The 19,285-nt window shown below is 44.2% G+C and overlaps 1 protein-coding gene across 1 annotated transcript in view; it reads right to left on the bottom strand.

Annotated features, from left to right (window-relative positions):
• Positions 1-5,122: 5,122 nt before the first annotated feature.
• PIGW (phosphatidylinositol glycan anchor biosynthesis class W) overlaps positions 5,123-19,285 on the bottom strand; it is a 45,611-nt gene continuing 31,448 nt past the window's right edge. The window contains exons 2-3 of the mRNA XM_073560738.1: positions 7,125-7,197; positions 5,123-7,031 (exon numbers count right to left, since the gene is read on the bottom strand). Coding sequence (XP_073416839.1) covers positions 5,520-7,031 — 1,512 coding nt within the window. The 5' untranslated portion in view covers positions 7,125-7,197 and the 3' untranslated portion in view covers positions 5,123-5,519. The remainder of the gene's footprint in view (positions 7,032-7,124; positions 7,198-19,285) is intronic.

Here is a 19,285-nt window from a genome sequence, read left to right as displayed (position 1 = left end):
TCTATCTTCAGAATATTCCTGAGTACTGACATAGCTTTTTTGAAGCCTAGCGTCTTCAGGGCCTTTTTTACTGTCAGTTTGTTGGCTGTTATTTTCATAGGGGTTTTCAGGATTGCAGACAGCAGCCTTCCTGTCCTTTCCTATCTAAGCTAGCGTGGGCCCCATCTTTGCTCAGTCTATCTTTCTGTCTGTGTTTTGTTCTTTCTTCTTGCTTCACCGTCATTATATGTGGGGGGCTGCCTTTTACTTTGGGGTCTGCTCTGGGGCAGTTTAGATTTCCCTTTCTGTCTTTAGGCTATGTAGTCCTCCGGCTGTGATCGAGGGGCCTAGGGCATCGTAGGAGCCCCCCACAGCTACTGCTAGTTGTGTTGATAGGTTCAGGGGTCTGCAATCCGATAGCTGCCAACTTCTCTGGTTTTCTGGACTTAGCTAGCATTTCTATTTTTGCCTCCTACGGTGACTCAATCATAACACTCCACCAAGCTTTGCAAGAATTCTTCACTGACACCATAGCTGCCACTCCACCATGCTTTACACAAACTCCTCGCTGACACCATGGCTGCCACTCCAGGACTCTGAATGAGCCGCCCTGGACTCTCCTCCAGCTCCCCATCCAGCTCCTTCCTTCACCCAGGATGGTTGGAAAGCCCAACAATATCACCAACGTGAGTGACCACTACTGACACACCTTTATAGAGCAAACACACCTGTTAGTGATTCCCATGCAATTACTCTAACCACCACCGGGGGCAAACTATAACTAAAAACACCAGTGCAATGACCATACTGGCCAACGGGGCAAAACTCTCTCTAAGCACAAGTGCAATGATCATACTGGCCACCGGGGACAAAACCAACCCTGAGCAAAACAGCTCACAGGAAAAAAAAGGTTACTTGTGCATTTAATCTGTCAGATCCACCCTGGATCATGACAGTTATATAGGAACAAACAGCACTAGAAGTATAGCTATCAGCCATTATAGTAGCTCAGTTCAGATATACGTATAGGACACTACCATATATTGACATACCGTATTTTCTGCTTGGGGGGAAAATGGGGGTGCATCTTACAAAGAGGATAGAGGATATACCTTACCGTGTGTAGGCCGCAGGGGTGTCCGTCGGCGCTGTGGGTGTCTCCGGGTACCCAGCCTTGTCTCCGGTTCCCATCCCGGGGCTCTGCCGACATTTTGCAACAGGCCAGAGCCCCGGGGTTCCCTCTGTATTGGCTCCGGCAATACGGCGGCGGCGCATGCTGATGGTGATCTCGGGACTGAGATCTCGAGAGATGAGATTTCAGTGCTGAGATCTCATCTCTCGAGATCTGTCCCGAGATCGCCGACAGCGCATGCGCCGCCCCCGGCGGCGGCCGCCATATTTCCGGAGCCAATACAGAGAGAGCCAATACAGAGGGAGCACCGGGGCTCTGGCCCATCGCAAAATGTCGGCAGAGCCCCGGGATGGGAACCGGAGACACGGCTGGGCACTCGGAGACACCCACAGCGCCGACAGACACCCCCTGCGGCATACACCCGGTCAATGTCGGCAGAGCCCCGGGCTGCTGCACAAACCCCCTGGCAGCAGTACAGCCCCCCTGGTAGCAGCATGAGCCCCCTGGCAGCAGCACAGACCCCTGGTAGCAGCACGAGCCCCCCTAGCAGCAGCACAGACCCCTAGTAGCAGCACGAGCCCCCTGGCAGCAGCACAGACCCCTGGTAGCAGCACGAGCCCCCCTAGTAGCAGCATGAGCCCCCTGGCAGCAGCATGAGCCCCCTGGTAGAAGCACAGACCCCTGGAGGCAGTACGAGCCCCCCTGGCAGCTCTCATCCCTTCCTGTGGCCTGCAGTATCACCCCACTCCTGCCTCCTCCAGCAGCGACCCTGGGACCCTGCTTCACCGCAGCCACCAACCCCAGTAAGCAATAAGATGCCTGGATTATAAGAGGCACCACCGTTTTATTAAAAAAAGTTTTTTCCTATTTTTCTCCTCAAAATATGGGGTGCGTCTTATAATCCGGAGCGTCTTATAAAGCAAAAAATATGGTATATTATCATCGCTACTTCTGGCAAAGTTATATAGGAACAAATAGTATGAGAAATGTAGCTATTAGCCATTGCAGTAACTCAGTTCAAGCACATGTACAGATCACTATATAGACACATATTCTCGTTATTGCCTCTGGAGTCTCTCTTCTGGAATAACATCTTATCAAGGTTATATAGGAACAATTAGCACTAGAAACATAGCCACTAGTCACTATAGTAGCTCAGTGCAGATATACGAATAGGTCACGATATTGACATATATTATCATTACTACTTCTGGCAAAGTTATATGAGAACAAGTAGTTTTAGAAATGTAGCTATTAGCCATTGTAGTAACTCAGTTCAGGTACATGCATAGATCACAATGTTGATATAGATTATCAATACTGCTTCCAGCATCTTTCTCTCTTGGAGATCCACTCCTCTGCCTCCACCGGATTCTGAAAGAAAGTTACTATGTGTCCTAATTTTTGGCAGCTCTGCCACTCACTGCACATGCAATAACAGTATAGGAGACCCACTGTTTAATAACGGGAACAACAAAGCATAGCCGGCTGATGGATCTCTAAGAATAGTAAAAGCCGCCTGATGGCCCTATAAAAATAGGCTTTTGTGTTTTTCAGAGTCCCTCCTTCATAAATGAAACAGGATGTGTCTGATGATGTGTCACACACCACATGGCCTGATAAGGTTGTAAAATGTTAAAATGACATTTCCCAGTGAATGCATTTGTCTTGGTTGAAAGAAATGCTAAAGTTGAAAAAGGAACAAAAACGCTACATGTAAACATAGCCCAAGTGGTTGAGGAGCAATTTTGCTTTTGGTTATTTATTTTGCCTTACATACAAGTCATTACCCTGGAAAGGATGTTCCCTAACATATTTCCCAGGAAAATCCATTTTGGTTTAGTTTTTGTATGTTTTATTGTGAGTCTGTAAAATTGGCGTAAGACTCTGACAACATTGTTCACAGCAGTGACCTGGGAGTCAGAAATGCTTCAAGGGGTCTTCCCCATGCTGTTCCCATGTCATTTGAGCTCTATTCCCATCGGTCATCGATTTCTGCAATTTTTAGTCCATCCGCAGACCGCCTGGGGGGGCGGCAAAAATGCTCGGGTTTCCCATAGACTTACATTGGGCTCGTTGCTTGGGTTGAGCACCTGAGCATTCCAATTTGCTCGACCCGAGCAACAAGCATTTTAGTGCTCGCGCCTACCACTAGACATTAGTAAGGGCAGTTTCTGTAAAATGTAGAGGCGGAATTTTATTACACTATGTTGTCAAAAAGAAAGAGTTTCCTTCTATTATTCTCACCTACACTCTAAACCCTATGCCTCCAGCACAAGCCACTATGGTGATCTCTGGCAGAGCAGTGAGGAATCAACTCCAGTTCTTCGGTCACCTGACTACCCAGTTCCATGATTGGTTGCAAAGGTCAAATGTCTAGAATGGTTTGTAATTAAAGGCACAACTGCTATCCCCAATCATGGGCCTCGGCGGTTAGGTGAACAACTAATGGGTTGGTCACTGCCTCCTGAAGTAGATTGCACAGGAGCCACGGGGGTTAGAGTGGGAGACTATAAATCATTTTACTATTTTTTACCCATTTGTGGATTCTGAATTCTTCTTTAAGGGTATGTGCACACACTGCAGATTCACCTGCGGAACCGGTAAAGTGACCTGCGGTTTTGCTGCGGTTTGGCCTGCGGTTTTGCCCTGCGGTTTCACACCTCTACTATGTTAAAGGTGTGAAACCGCAGCAGAATCCGCAGAAACAATTGACATGCTGCGGAAAAAAACCCGCAGCTTTTCTGCAGGTAAAAAACCGCAGCGTGAGCACTGCGGTTTTGAAAACCCATAGGCTAACATGGTACTGTACCATGTCTGCGGAACTGCTGCAGTTCTGCAGGGCCAAAACCGCAGCAAAACCGCAGCAAAACCGCAGCGTGTGCACATGGCCTAAGTCAGTCAACCCCTGCAAAACACAGTGTTTATTCTTAATTATAAAGACATATTATTTCAGGAGACCCAGGGACATGAGCTTCTGTTCATAGGAGACTGAACGTTGACTCTTCTTGTAGGTTGAATTGATGTTTGCTGCAGCTTATTGTGTGCTATTCTTAAAAGACAGGGACACAGTGTCATGGAACAATCGATGTTGATTACCCATTATACCAGGCCAGGCAGCTTGTTGACCTGCAATACAGTGGAGGAAAAAAACTATGCAGATTAATTCTCATTGTTTGAGTATTTAAACAATCTCAATCTCATCCCCCCCACCCCTTGACCTGTGGATGATGACCTGAACCACAGATGTTAGTATAAAAGGGGATTTCTATCCTTCTGCAAAAAGGAGAGAGACTCAAAAACAGCAGCCAGGACACCATGGTTCCTTCAAGAGGGATACAGATTTGACATTCTACAGGATGCTATCTAAAGGGACCATTACTCTAGATGGTGGAATACAGATCTGCTTCATTGACCATCAATGAACCCTCAAAGACATTTGGAGAATCCAAGTTGGGACAATCAGGTCACCTGGCCATGTACCTCAATAAACTGTCAGCATCCTAAGCTTGTAGTTACCTCTGCTCTCTGGTTGCCTGCCAAAAGAGGGGTGCCACTGGTGGGGGTGGTAGGCCCTTGAAGCCCCAAAGTCACAGCTCTAATCCCAGCGAGCCAGCGGAAGGGTGAGACTCTGTAATTTCCACCATCTTGTGTATTTCCTAGGACTGTACTTTATGTTATTGCCTGTTGATGGTGCAATAAAATATTGCCACACTGTTTTACCCTCACCCTGTGTTATCTGAGCAGAATTCTTCTCACGGAAAAGGAGTGCCGGCGTTCAGTGGGATCATCCCTGGTCCATGCGGTCTTTCTAAAGACAGCAGGGCCAGCAGAAGAGAGCACCCACTGACCCTCGTGTCTCCACAACCCCTTTCAAGAGGAGAACCGCTCCGACAAGGCAAGCTTTGTCATCTGTCCTTTAGTTTTCTCTAGTTGTGAGTAGGAGACCCAATTTCAAATGATAATAGTGTATATGAATGAGAGAGACGTCAAGGAATGGCAAGAAAAATATTTGATTTGCAAAATGGCTCCTTTCTTTATTACCCAAAGTTACACTTTAAAATATATAGATGATTAGGACAATAAAAGTGGACATGTTACATTGTCCTGACAATATTATTTTAGTAATTACTTGCTAATACAGTAAACATTCCAGTGCATATTTTCTAAGAATTTTGTGTTGTACCATTCCACGTATTCCCTCCTAATAAGTATGAATACATAGAAATCTTGGTGTTTTGACAATACCCTGACAATCTGACACTGAGGACCTCTCTTAGGGGTAGGTCATTAGTATCATAGCACCATTAAACCCCATTAGTGCAATGAAATCTAACTTACCCTGAGGAAGGGAAACATTTTTCATCAAAACATTTTAATGCATAAACATTAAACAATCCCCAATTACTCACCACCATTTAACAGTAATACTATTTACGTGTAAAATATAAGAAATCAAACAGTTTGAAAACATGTAAATAAGAAGTACAATGAGCGAGAATATACTGCTGCTGTGAAGAGTATCAATTATTAGGTTTACTACACCAGTCAGTATATTTGAGTGCAGGAAGAACAGCAACTGATTCCTATTGATAGCTTCAATTAGACAGAAATGAATGCCTGTTTTTTTGTCTTTTAGATACAAGACATTCTTTTGATGACTGTGCATAGCACTGCTTATATTCCAAGTATTAGGAATATAGCTCCCAGGAGTCAAATGCTTAACAAACACCAAAATCAGATCACATAGAAATATTAAGCATAGCCAAGCCATACACTGGCCAATAGTCCAAATACAAAATGGAAAGTTGCCCAATCTACGGGAGATGAGCTCAACATACATTTGAACTATGATCACACTAACTAGGATTGTAGCAGATAAAATGGTGAACTTCAGAAGTAATGCTATCCATTCTTTCACATATTTCCTTCTCTTTAAAAGGTAAGAGCCAATCTGAACTCCAATCACATAAATTCCAACATAACCAATTACAGAGAATATTCCTTCTCTGTTTGCATTAAGAAAACCATGTCTTGTGCCTTTTTCATCACTGCCATACAAGATAAAGGTCTTTAAATTAGTTGTTTCCAGAAGTATTTGATAGCAGAAAATAATAATTGTAGCCACAAGCCAGATTTTTCGTCTCGGAATTAAAGTCAATAGACATGATGAAAACACTCTAACAATAGCCAAAGTGAAGAAAAAGTTCCAGTGAACGCCATACTCCGAGACGTGTTCATGATAATCTATTGCTTTGACACTGATGAGTCGTCCGAGTCCAAGAAAGACTAATGGCCACACTGCAATAAGTTGTTTTTTCACCATGTGAAATGCAGAGGTTTTTTCGTCATGCTTTGATCTAGCTTCCGGGGAAATAAGGGCATTTGCAAAAGTAAAACATCCCACACCAAGATCCATTACGGCAGTACCATATATTTCTGTTTTGGCGTAACGCCTTGGAAACACAGGAAAATCCACAGCTAAAATAGAAATGGCTGTAAGCAAATTCATGAAAACACGAAACGTTGTAACAGAAGGTACATTCCGGTCTTCAATTTGTGCATTTAAGAAGGCCTGGCAGATATTTGTAAAAGATGTGTTTTTGAAAGAAACTGTATTCCTGTATATCATGTAAAACCCCAGTGCACAGGTTAACGACATACAAACCACTACTAGGTGTAAGAAATCTGAGAGGACTGTGCAGGACAATACTTGTGGAAGCACTAAAAGAGAAAAATCCAGAAACAGGCTGAATTTCCAAGAGTAAGCAATTACACCAATCTTTTGATAGAGGCAAATAAATACAAAACCCCTACAAAGGATGCAAAGAGGGGTTATACTTAAGCCTAATGAGATCTCCTCTAGGCTGGTTCCATTGAGATTTCTTACAAATGTTTCTTTAAGCTGTTTTCCAGACATCTATGGTATAAAAAAAATAGTGTTACCATAAATGAAAGTTTAAAAACAAAAAATAAATTTCAAAAGATACTTTTTGACAAGATTTTTGTGTACCTTTGACAAGCATTGAGAAAGAAACAAATTCCTCAAAATTCAAATAGTCCCCTTTTTCCTGCAAGGATGGCACCTGCATTAAGACACAATGAGTTGGTGAAAGCTACAGAACAGGCATACAAAAATGCAAAAAATAAACCATAACATATCTGTTGTCTTTAAAAAAAAAACTGAAAAGACCCACTCCTGAGACTCCAGTGACAACAAATAAATAGTTGTAAATCACTGAAAAAGCATGGCAATACTGCAGACTTCAATGTGCCACTATAGAAACAAATTGCAATGAGCAATTGGACCAATTAAATGTCTGACCAGGTTGGATTTTTGTGATTTTTACAAGGTTTCCTGACAATTTTTTTACTGTTTACTTTTCAAATTAAATTTTTTGCAAGTACTTAAGAGCAACAGTAACAGTATGCTCACATGTGGCGTTTTTGCCGCTTTGTGCACGTTTATTTTGTAACAATGCAATTTCCAGTACCAGTAAAGTAAGGGAGATGTAAAAAAAAAATTACATTTTTTCTTGCAGTTTTTTTTTATATTTGCAGCATGTTAATTCTTTCAGCATTTTTCACCCATTCAAATAAATAGAAATTAAATGTAAGTAATAATGCACGCTCAAAGCCACACAAAAAAAAAAATTAAAAATTTGCATACCATACCTAATGCTTTTCCAGTCAACCCGACTAGACGGTTTCTGGCCTTGTGCAAAACACTTGTATTAAGCACGCTGAAAACATTCTAGTAGGATTGTGGCCAGGAGAGTGCATATCGCATACATGCAGTAACATGACCGCCGTTCGTGGCGCTGACACCGGACAATTCTCACAGCACGGAGTTCATGCTCTGTGAGTCTGCAGTTACATTGAGTGACTGCTCATTGGTCGTTTTAGTTATTTTTTTATACAGCACCATTGATTCCATGGTGCTGTACATGAGAAGGGGTTACATACAAATTACAGATACCACTTACAGTAAACAAGCTAACAATGACAGACTGATACAGAGGGGAGAAGATCATGCCCTTGCGGGCTTACATTCTACAAGATGATGGGGAATGATACAGTAGGTTGGGGGTTGCAGCAGCTCTGGTGATGATGGGGTGGTAGATCCGGTAGTGGTGAGGAGGCAGCGGGGTCATTGAAGGCTGTAAGCTTTCCTAAAGAGTTAGGTTTTCGGGGGGCGTGGCCTAGCGCTGATGTGAGCAGACGCTAGGCAAAGGAGCTCTGCCATCAGCTTTATGTAATATCCTTCATCAGGCCGCTTTAGCACTGATCTGGGCACATCTATTGGCACAGTAAGTGCTTAAGAGTCGGGAGGAGACGCCGGGAGTACAGAGAAGCGCTGAGATGGGAAGGAGGAGGCAGAAAGATATCGGGGAGGACAGCAGCGTGACTGCACAAGATGGCGCCGGGAAAGTGGAGGAGGCGCGGAGACAGTCTGAGAGCTATGATAAACGGTCACAAATCCTCCAGAAGTTGCAGCGCTTTGCAAGGGAGGAGGAGGGGGACACCGGAGAAGGTACTGTGCTGGAGGGGGAAGGGGTGAGCGATGAAGCCACAGGAGACGCTGATAACAGGAGAAGAGGGGGAGGGGAAGTCGCTGCCCCTAAATGTATGTCTGAGGAGGAAGACAGTGGAGCCGATGATGAGACCCCTGAGAGAGAGCCAACCCTGAAAGATGTCTTTATGGTGGTGTCGTTTTGCAAAAAGACACTGACTAGATTGAATAGCCGGGTTGATAAGATCAAAGAAGAAATCACTGGCATTAAGGAGGCACTGAACAAGACGGATACTAGGATGGGTGCTGTGGAAGAGAGGGTGAGCACCACTGAGGATTCTGTAAACAAAATGCAGAGAACTCAGTCCCAGCATGCTCAAAAGATATCAGAAGTGCACTTAAAACAGGACGATTTAGAAAATAGATCAAGGAGGAACAACCTTAGATTTGTGGGCTTTCTGGAAAAAGCAGAGGGCAGTGATCCCACCGACTTTATTGAGCAATGGATTTTATCCAAGATCGGCAGAGATACGCTCTCCAGGGTGTTCGCAGTGGAGAGAGCACACCGTGTCCCCCTACGACCCCTCCCACCGGGTAGTCTTCCCCGTACTATGCTGGCCAGGATACTAAATTGCAGGGACAGAGAGACTATCCTCCGGGAAGCCAGGAGGCTGCAGGACCTCACGTTTAATGGAAGCCGTATTGAAATATATCCGGACTATTCAGCAGAGGTCCAGAAAATGCGGATGAAATTTGGCGAGGTCAAGAGAGGAATGAGAGCGCTGGGAGTGAAGTATTCTATGATGTATCCTGCCAAACTGAGAGTAGCAGCGTTGGGATCTGTTCAGTTCTTCCCGACCCCAGAGGAAGCCGTCAAATGGATGGAGAACAATCGTTCCAAGTTGGGAGCAGAGAGAGACGGAGACGGATGAAGTTGTGACTCTCGGACGTATATACTTTTTTCTTTTTGATGTGGTGCCCTGAGGTACCTGGTTTTTTCAGAACTATTTTTAGGGGTATTGATCCCCGGGCGTTTTTGATGATTCTTGCAATATCCTTGTTAGAAAATGTTATGCGGCCTGATTAGTATTGATGAGCATTCTTGTTTTTGATGGTGGGAGTGATGGACGCCAGAGGAAGGAGACTCAGTGGCTTTATATGGGTCTGCAATAACTGGGGGCTGGCTGTATCCTCTCTCGTTGGAAAGAGAGAATCAGCTAGATTGGGACAGAGGGGAGGGGGGGGGAGTGGAGGGAGGCAGGGGGGGCCTTGTTATGGGGTAGTTCATATACTGCAATACAATATAGTGACCACAGGAGCTCGGCTATATTTTATATTTTTAGGACATAATGAGTGGTGATGCAAAAATTCTAAGTTGGAACATACGGGGAGTGTCTGATCCAAATAAAAGAGCGGCAGTTATGGCAGAAATTAGGAGGCATAATCCAGCTATTACATGTTTATTGGAAACCCATTTGATTAAAGGAAAGGAAAACTGGTTGGAGGGGAAAAAATGGATCACTCGTGCCTATCACTCTATGTATTCAGCTTACGCAAGGGGAGTATCTGTACTGATACACTCTCATACTCATTATGAAGAAATTGATTCTTGCGTAGATAAGGACGGACAGTTTGTGTCTCTGCACTGTCGAATTTCTGGAATATGCATGATTGTGGTGGCCCTCTATATTCCACCCCCATATTCGAAAAAGAAATTGCAGGAGATTTTTGAGTGGATTGGAGGGAGAGGGGATTATCCAGTGCTAATATTAGGAGACGTTAATAATGTTATGAATGAGTTTTGAGACCGGGCGGGTAATGGGGGTAATTGCCCTAGGAAAAACAAGATGACTCCATTTGGGATATATGTTAGCGAAATGGATATGATAGATTTATGGAGAGTACGCAATGAGGGGAAGAAATGCTTTTCGTGTTATTCGACTTCGTATCACACTTTATCACAAATAGACTTAGTACTGGGTAATAGGGGCATGGACAGAATGGTTGGGACGGTGGAATACTTACAGAGACTTATCTCCGATCACAGGGCAGTTGTGGTTAGTCTGAGAGTGGGAATGGGGAAAGGGAAGAGAGCAGGGGGGACAATTCACCCGGAATGGCTCAAATGTTTAAACATGGGAACTATTAAAAATGATATTGTTGAGTTTTTTCAGTTAAACGAAGGTACTGCGGATCCACTTATTGTATGGGATACCATGAAAGCTTACTTGCGGGGTTTATTCATACGAGATATCTCGAGATAGAAGACACGAACGATGCAAGTGAATCAGGAGGCAGCAGATAGGCTTAGTAGGACAGAGGAAGAAATGATAGTTAGACCCAATGCCGACACCCAAAACGCATTAAAAGAAGCACAAGAGGAAGTAAATAAGTTATACCTACAAGGGATAGATAAGAAAAGGGCATTCCAAAAAGCATTGTTCTATGAAGAGGGGGAAAAGGTGGGACATTTATTATCAGTGATTACTGCAGCACAGAAAAAACCCTCACAAATATATGAAATTGTCACTAAAGATGGGGCAGTCCATAAGGATACCACCGGGATATTGGAGTGTTTTAAGGAATATTATGTTGAACTGTATACCTCGGAATTGAGGGCCTCGAATCTGGAGATGGATAGATATTTACAAGAGATAGAGCTACCTAAGTTAGATGATATTGATAAACAAAACTTGGAAGAATTATTTACTGTGGAAGAGGTAGAGAAGGCTATCCTATCATTAACAAATGACAGGTCACCTGGATCTGACGGGATCCCAGGAGAAGTGTACAAAGAATTAATAGAAATTGTAGCACCCAAACTTAAGCACGTACTTGAGGTGGCAGTAGAGAAAGGGGTATTGCCAGGATCTATGAGGGAGGCTGTAATCGTGGTGATTCCTAAGGAAGGGAAGGATGCCTCATCCGTAGAATCCTATAGACCAATCTCATTATTGACATCAGATGTTAAAATACTAGCCAAAATGTTGGCAATAAGAATGTCTAGAGTTGTCCCCAAATTGATACATCCAGACCAATCAGGGTTCTTACAAAATAGATCTACCGCCATTAACCTGCGAAGACTTTTTTTGAATATTCAAATTCCAGCAGATAATAGGGGGGAAAGGGTGGTGGTCTCACTGGATGCACGAAAGGCATTTGATAGGGTAGAGTGGAAGTATTTATGGGCAGTACTGAAATGTATGGGATTTGGGCGTAGATTTATCTCCTGGGTTAAGTTACTGTATGTAGACCCGAAAGGATATATTAGGATTAATGGGGAGACTTCGGAGGCATTTGGGTTGTTCAGAGGAACTCGTCAGGGATGTCCATTGTCACCGTTATTGTTTGCTGTAGCGATGGAACCGTTAGCGATTAAAATTCGTAACTCCAAAGAAATACAAGGCTTTAGATATGGGGAATTGGAGGAAAAGATCGCCCTATACGCGGATGATATACTCCTTTTCTTAAAAGACGGCGGAGAAGCACTGACTGAGGTCATGGGCCTTATTGGGAAATTTGGATACTTTTCCGGATTGAGAATTAATTGGGACAAGTCATGTATCATGGGGATTGATAGAGAGCTGGGAGATCAAGATGTGGGGGGGGTAGTTAGACACTTGAAAGTAGTTAAGGAATTTAAATACCTCGGAATATGGGTATCTATGCCTATATCTAGATTTCTCGAACTAAACTTGGACCCATTACTAGTTAAATTTAAAGTTAAGATGACAGCGTGGTGTAAGCTAGTACTATCAATAGTGGGGAGGACAAATCTAATTAAAATGATTCTGATGCCTCAGTTGATGTACGTCCTCCATAATGCCCCGGTTTGGATTCCCAAGAAAAAAATTTACAAAATTAATACCATTTTTAGAGAATTGATTTGGGGGAAAAAACAAGCAAAAATTAAATTGGAAATACTGCAAAGGGGGAAGGAAAAGGGTGGGTTGGCGGCGCCAAATTCATGGATATACTTTGTGGCAACGCAGGGGCAGCACTTTAGGGGTTGGCGAGAGGAGGGGAACTTGAGCGTTATGGGGAGAGTTTTGGCCCAACTGACCAACAAGAGAACATTGGTACAGAGTCTAGAAGCAGGAAACTTTGGGAGATTAGGGAAGGACATGCCCACATTTGGACTAATGCACAAAATATGGCAACATATCAAAATTCTTAGAAGAGTTGAGGAATTGACGACATATACACCTATCTGGGATAATGTGAACCTTTCTGAACTATACAAACTGAAGGACTTTATTGATTGGGAGAGGAGAGGTTTGCAATATGTGTGGCAACTATTGGAGGGGTCTGAGATCAAGTCTTTTACTGTTTTGAAAGAAGAGTTTGGACTCCCATGTAGTGGGGAATTTCGATATTTTGGTCTCAGGCATGCATTTCAAGCGCAGAAACAGATAATGAATATGACGGTGCAGAGGGATGTGGTATTGGACTATGTGTGTGCGTCCGGGGGTACGAGAGGTGTTATATCTACCATCTATAGAGATTTATTATATTCTTACTTGACTGGGTTTCCTCTAACAGTAAAATCTAAATGGGAGAGAGAAGTGGGGGAAATAGTAGATGATACATGGGAGTCTATTTTAGAGTATATACCTAAACTCTCTTTGAGTGAGCCAGGTAGGATATCGCAAATATATATTGTACATAGAACATATAAGACTCCAGAACTTATGAGGAAAATGGGCTTGAGGGATAATGCGGAGTGTCCAAGATGTGGGTATGAACCTGCGGGAATGCTCCATATGCTTTGGTCTTGTCCAAGACTTTCATTATACTGGGAGGAGGTTATAGGGCTTGTTGAGAAGATATACCGATGTGATATAGGAAGGGACCCAGTAACGTGTGTGTTGGGGTATGTGGAGGAGGTGTCGGTGGGGAATGCCTATAAGTCCATCATAGCAAAACTCTTATATATTGCCCGTAAGCTGATAGCTCAAAAATGGATCGATGCTGAACCCCCGACTGGGGAGTTTGTTATCCGTGTGAATAACGTAATCCGATTGGAGGAGAGAATTTATAGAAGGCGACATACGGAAGCTCACTTTGAAAAACTCTGGGCCATGTGGTTACAGTGGAGACAATCACATTGAGAAAGTCTGTATTGCAGTTGGGAAGGGGGGGGAGGGAGGAGGTCGGGTTAGGTTATCTTTTCTTTTTATGACGGGGAGGAAATTGAATGTCGTGTATTCTTCTATATGTAATGGAGATGATTTGAAAGCTTTGCTTGAATGTAATTATAACGACATTTGAATATAATAAAAATCTTTGGTTTAAAAAAAAGAGTTAGGTTTTCAGGTTCCGTCTGAAGGATCTGAGTGTGGCTGATAGTCGGACATGTTGGGGCAAGGAATTCCAGAGGATGGGGGATATTCGGGAGAAGTCTTGGAGGAGGTTGGGTGAAGAGCGAACAAGTGTGGAGGAGAGAAGGAGGTCTTGGGAGGACCGGAGATTACGTGAGGGAAGATATCAGGAGATTAGTTCAGAGATATATGGAGAAGACAGGATATAGATGGCCTTGTACGTCAGTATTAGTAATTTGATCTGGATACACTGAGGGAATGGGAGCCAGGGAAGAGATCTGCAGAGGGGAGAAGTGGAGTAGTAGCGAGGAGAGAGATGAATTAGTCGGGCAGCAGAGTTAAGGTTGAACTGGTGGGAGGGTGTTAACAGGGAGGCGACAGAAAAGGATGTTGTACTAGTCGAGGCGGGAGATGATGAGGGCATGCACAAGCATTTTAGTAGATTGAGGGTTGAGGAAAGGACAGATTCTGGAAATATATTTTTGAGCTAGAGGGGACAGGAGGTGGAAAAAGCTTGGATGTGCGGTTTGAAGGACAGGGCAGAGTCAAGGATTACTCCGAGGCAGCAGACTTCCAGTACGGGGAAAAGCGTGATGTCGTTAATTGTGATTGATAGGTCAGGTAAGGAAGATCTGTGAGATGAAGGAAAGATGATGAGTTCAGATTTGTCCACACTGAGTTTAAGGATGCGAGAGAAGACGGAGGATATGGCTGATAGACACTCCGGGATTCTGGACAGCAGAGAGGTGACATCTGGGCCAGAGAGAGAGATCTGAGTGTTGCCAGTATACAGGTGGTACTGGAATCCATGGGACTTTATGAGTTGTTCCAGGCCAAGTATATAGATTGAGAAGAGAAGGGGTCCTAGAACAGAGTCTTGGGGGACTCCAACAGCGAGAGGGTGGGATGACGAGGTAGTGTGGGAGTGGGAGACGCTGAATGTGCAGTTGGAAAGGTATGAGGAGATCCAGGATAGGGCAAGGTCTTTGATGCAAAAGGAGGAGAGGATCTGTAGTAGGAGGCAGTGGTCAACTGTGTCGAAAGCAGAGGACAGGTCTAGGAGAAGTATTGTCCATTAGCGTCGGCTGTAAGTAAGTCGTAAGTAATTTTGGTCAGGGCGTCTCAGTGGAGGGATGGGGGCGGAAACCCGATTGTAGATTGTCAAAGAGCAAGTTAGATGAGAGGTGGGAGGAAAATTCAACATGGAAATGCTGCTCCAGGAGTTTGGAAGACAATGGGAGCTGCAATATTGGACGATAGCTAGACATAGCGGTTGGGTCGAGGGTTGGCTTTTTGAGGATAGGCGTGATTGTGGCATGTTAGAAAGCAGAAGGGAAGGTACCAGAAGTTAGTGATAGGCTAAAGAGGTGGGTTAGGGATGGGATAAGAGTGGTGGTGAGGTTGGGGAGGAGGTGGGATGGGGTCGAGTGCACAGGTGAGGTGCGATTTGTAGTGGAGACAATTAAGCTCCCCTTCAGTGATGTTGGAGAGTGAGGTTATGGGGTTTGGGCATTGGTCTGGTATACAAAGGGGTTGTGGTGGTTGAACCATAAAGACTTGCCTTGTTTGGTCGATCTTATTTTTTGAAGCGTGTGGCACAGTCCTCAGCAGAGATGAGGGAGGTTGGAGGGGGCAGTGGTGGGTGGAGGAGGGAGTTATAAGTTTTTAATAACTGTTTGAGGTTGTAGGATACGAGGGTTGTGAAGTAGGCCTGTTTAGCAGAGGTAAAGGCAGATTTGAAAGAGAGTGTTGCCTGTTCGAATGCAGTTAAGTCATCTTGCGAATTTGTTTTCTTTCAACGCCGCTCTGCAGCTCTTGACACTTTCCGGAGCTTTTAAGTGGTGTTATTGTGCCAGGGTTGTCTGTTGATACGTCACAATCTGCCATGAATGAAAGGGGCAACTGCGTTAATAGCTGATGTGAGTGGCACTGTAGAAATTAGTGTCACTGTCTGTGTCGTGGCGTGAGGATATGGATGCCAGTGGTAGAATAGAGTCAGAGAGCGTGTGGGTGTCTACGGTTGTAGCCAAAAGTATTGACACCCCTGCAATTCTGTCAGATAATATTCAGTTTCTTCCTGAAAATGATTGCAAACACAAATTCTTTGTTATTATTATCTTCATTTAATTTGTCTTAAATGAAAAAAACACAAAAAGAATTGTTCTAAAGCCAAATTGGATATAATTCCACACCAAACATAAAAAAGAGGGTGGACAAAAGTATTGGCACTGTTTGAAAAATCATGTGATGCTTCTCTAATTTGTGTAATTAACAGCACCTGTAACTTACCTGTGGCACCTAACAGGTGTTGGCAAAAACTAAATCACACTTGCAGCCAGTTGACATGGATTAAAGTTGACTCAACCTCTGTCCTGTGTCCTTGTGTGTACCACATTGAGCATGGAGAAAAGAAAGAAGACCAAAGAACTGTCTGAGGACTTGATAAACCACATTGTGAGGAAGCATGAGCAATCTCAAGGCTACAAAGTCCATCTCCAAAGACCTGAATGTTCCTGTGTCTACCGTGCGCAGTGTCAAGAAGTTTAAAGCCCATGACACTTTGGCTAACCTCCCTAGATGTGGACGGAAAAGAAAAATTGACAAGAGATTTCAACGCAAGATTGTGCGGATGTTGGATAAAGAACCTCGACTAACATCCAAACAAGTTCAAGCTGCCCTGTAGTCCGAGGGTACAACAGTGTCAACCCATACTATCCGTCGGCGTCTGAATGATAAGGGACTGTATGGTAGGAGACCCAGGAAGACCCCACTTCTTACCCCGAGACATAAAAAAGCCAGGCTGGAGTTTGCCAAAACTTACCTGAAAAAGCCTAAAACGTTTTGGAAGAATGTTCTCTGGTCAGATGAGACAAAAGTAGAGCTTTTTGGGCAAAGGCATCAACATAGAGTTTACAGGAGAAAAAGAGAGGCATTCAAAGAAAAAACACGGTCCCTACAGTCAAACATGGCGGAGGTTCCCTGATGTTTTGGGGTTGCTTTGCTGCCTCTGGCAATGGACTGCTTTACCGTGTGCATGGCATTATGAAGTCTGAAGACTACCAACAAATTTTGCAGCATAATTTAGGGCCCAGTGTGAGAAAGCTGGGTCTCCCTCAGAGGTCATGGGTCTTCCAGCAGGACAATGACCCAAAACACACTTCAAAAAGCACTAGAAAATGGTTTGAGAGAAAGCACTGGAGACTTCTAAGGTGGTCAGCAATGAGTCCAGACCTGAATCCCATAGAACACCTGTGGAGAGATCTAAAAATGGCAGTTTGGAGAAGGCACCCTTCAAATATCAGGGACCTGGAGCAGTTCGCCAAAGAAGGTCTAAAATTCCAGCAGAGCATTGTAAGAAACTCATGGATGGTTACCGGAAGCGGTTGGTCGCAGTTATTTTGGCTAAAGGTTGTGCAACCAAGTATTAGGCTGAGGGTGCCAATACTTTTGTCTGGCCCATTTTTGGAGTTTTGTGTGAAATGATCAATGTTTAGCTTTTTGCTTCATTCTCTTTTGTGTTTTTTCATTTAAGACAAATTAAATGAAGATAATAATACCAAAGAATTTGTGATTGCAATCATTTTCAGGAAGAAACTGAGTATTATCTGACAGAATTGCAGGGGTGTTAATACTTTTTGCCACAACTGTAGGTGTGCAAGGTTTCTGCGGGGGTGCTTATGTTGCTGGACAGGGGTGACAGGTGAGGAGGACAGGGATGAGAAAGTGAGTAGATGGTGGTCGGATAGAGGGAGAGGGGAGGTGGTGAAGTTAGAGAGCAGAGACGGGTGATATCTAATGTATGTCCGTCTGTATGGGTGGCTGAGGAGGACCACTGAGCAAGTCCAAAACATGAAGTAAAAAGAAAAGGGGGAGACAGGGCGCTTCCAATGCGTAGGTCTGTATGGAAAGTAGACGAGTGCACAGCAAGTGTTAGGCTCACCTGATAGGGTTGTGAGAGTCACAACACCTATAATCGCATAAAACAGCTGCAGCAGTCTGCACGAGGTCCAAGGACTTGGTACAAACAGAAGGCTGGTAGTGCAATAAGAGACTGCGCTGCTGTGGTAGAATTCAAGGTATCTTTATTGCCAACGCGTTTCCTGAGCCAGTCCCAGCTCACTTCATCAGGGCCTGATGAAGTGAGCTGGGACTGGCTCAGGAAACGCGTTGGCAATAAAGATACCTTGAATTCTACCACAGCAGCGCAGTCTCTTATTGCACTACCAGCCTTCTCTTTGTAAAAAGGTGAAGTAAGGGACAGGAGTTGGGAGGCTGTTGACTGAAGGGTATCAGTGGGGATGTTGAAGTCACACATGATGATAGTGGGAATGTCAGTGGAAAGAAAGTGAAGCCAGATAGAGAATTGGTCAAAAAAGGCAGTGGCCGGGCCTGGAGGTCAGAGTACGACGGCCACTTGGAGGGAAAGTAGATGCGGGCAGAGTGGACTTCAAAAGTGGGGAGCATGGGAATATTAGGGAGGGAAGAGGTGGGATTGGATTAAAGGTGCAGTTAGAAGAAAAGAGAAGACCCACTCCTCCACCGTGTCTGTTGCCAGGGTGAGGAGTGTGGGTAAAATGGAGGCCGCCGTAACACAGAGAAGCAGGGGAGGTGGTGTCAGACGGTGTCAGCCATATTTTTGTGAGGCCGAGAAAGGCAAGGTTGCGAGAAAGAGGTCATTAATCACATGAAGCTTATTGCAGATGGAGCTGGCATTCCAGAGTGCTCCAGAGAGAGGGAGCAAGGGGATGGGCGTCAAGGGCACGGGTTTTACGATGGAAAGATTGCAGTAGTACACATTAGATAGGGAGCGGTAGGAGGGGGTAGTAATGGGAGGTATGAGCTGTGGGGGTCCAGGATTGGGAGATATGTTGCCAGCTGTGAGAAGCAGAGGAGAGATCTGAGGTTGAGGAGCATGTCAGCAGAGGCGGTCAGGTGGGGAAGAAACAGGGAAAGGGAGATGATTATTCGATTAGAGGTTGCTGGGGTTTGGGGATAGTGAAGCAAACACTGTGAGGGCATATGTACACATAGTGAAGGAGTAAGATGGGTTAACTGCAGGGCTGTGGAGTCGGAGTCATGGAGTCGGTGCTCATTTTGGTGGAGTCGGAGTCGGTATAAAATGGACCGACTCCAACTCCTAAAATATATAATATATTGGGTACAGTAGTTCAATGCAAAATGTGCTGAATATTTTTTCATAGGAATTTGGGAAAGTTATGAAATGCCCTATAAATGGCTGTTCTATTCCTGATCTAAGGCTACATTCACACACAGCATTTTTGCTGCGTTTTTTGTGGATACGTTTTTCAGCTGCAAAAGCCGATCAGATTTTTAAAAAAC

The sequence above is a fragment of the Dendrobates tinctorius genome, unplaced genomic scaffold, assembly GCF_039654945.1.
Source record: "Dendrobates tinctorius isolate UK_male_01 unplaced genomic scaffold, ASM3965494v1 ptg000304l, whole genome shotgun sequence".
Taxonomy (NCBI): Eukaryota; Metazoa; Chordata; class Amphibia; order Anura; family Dendrobatidae; genus Dendrobates; species Dendrobates tinctorius.
Note: the sequence above shows the minus strand (reverse complement) of the source record. Positions and strands in the feature narration are given on the sequence as shown.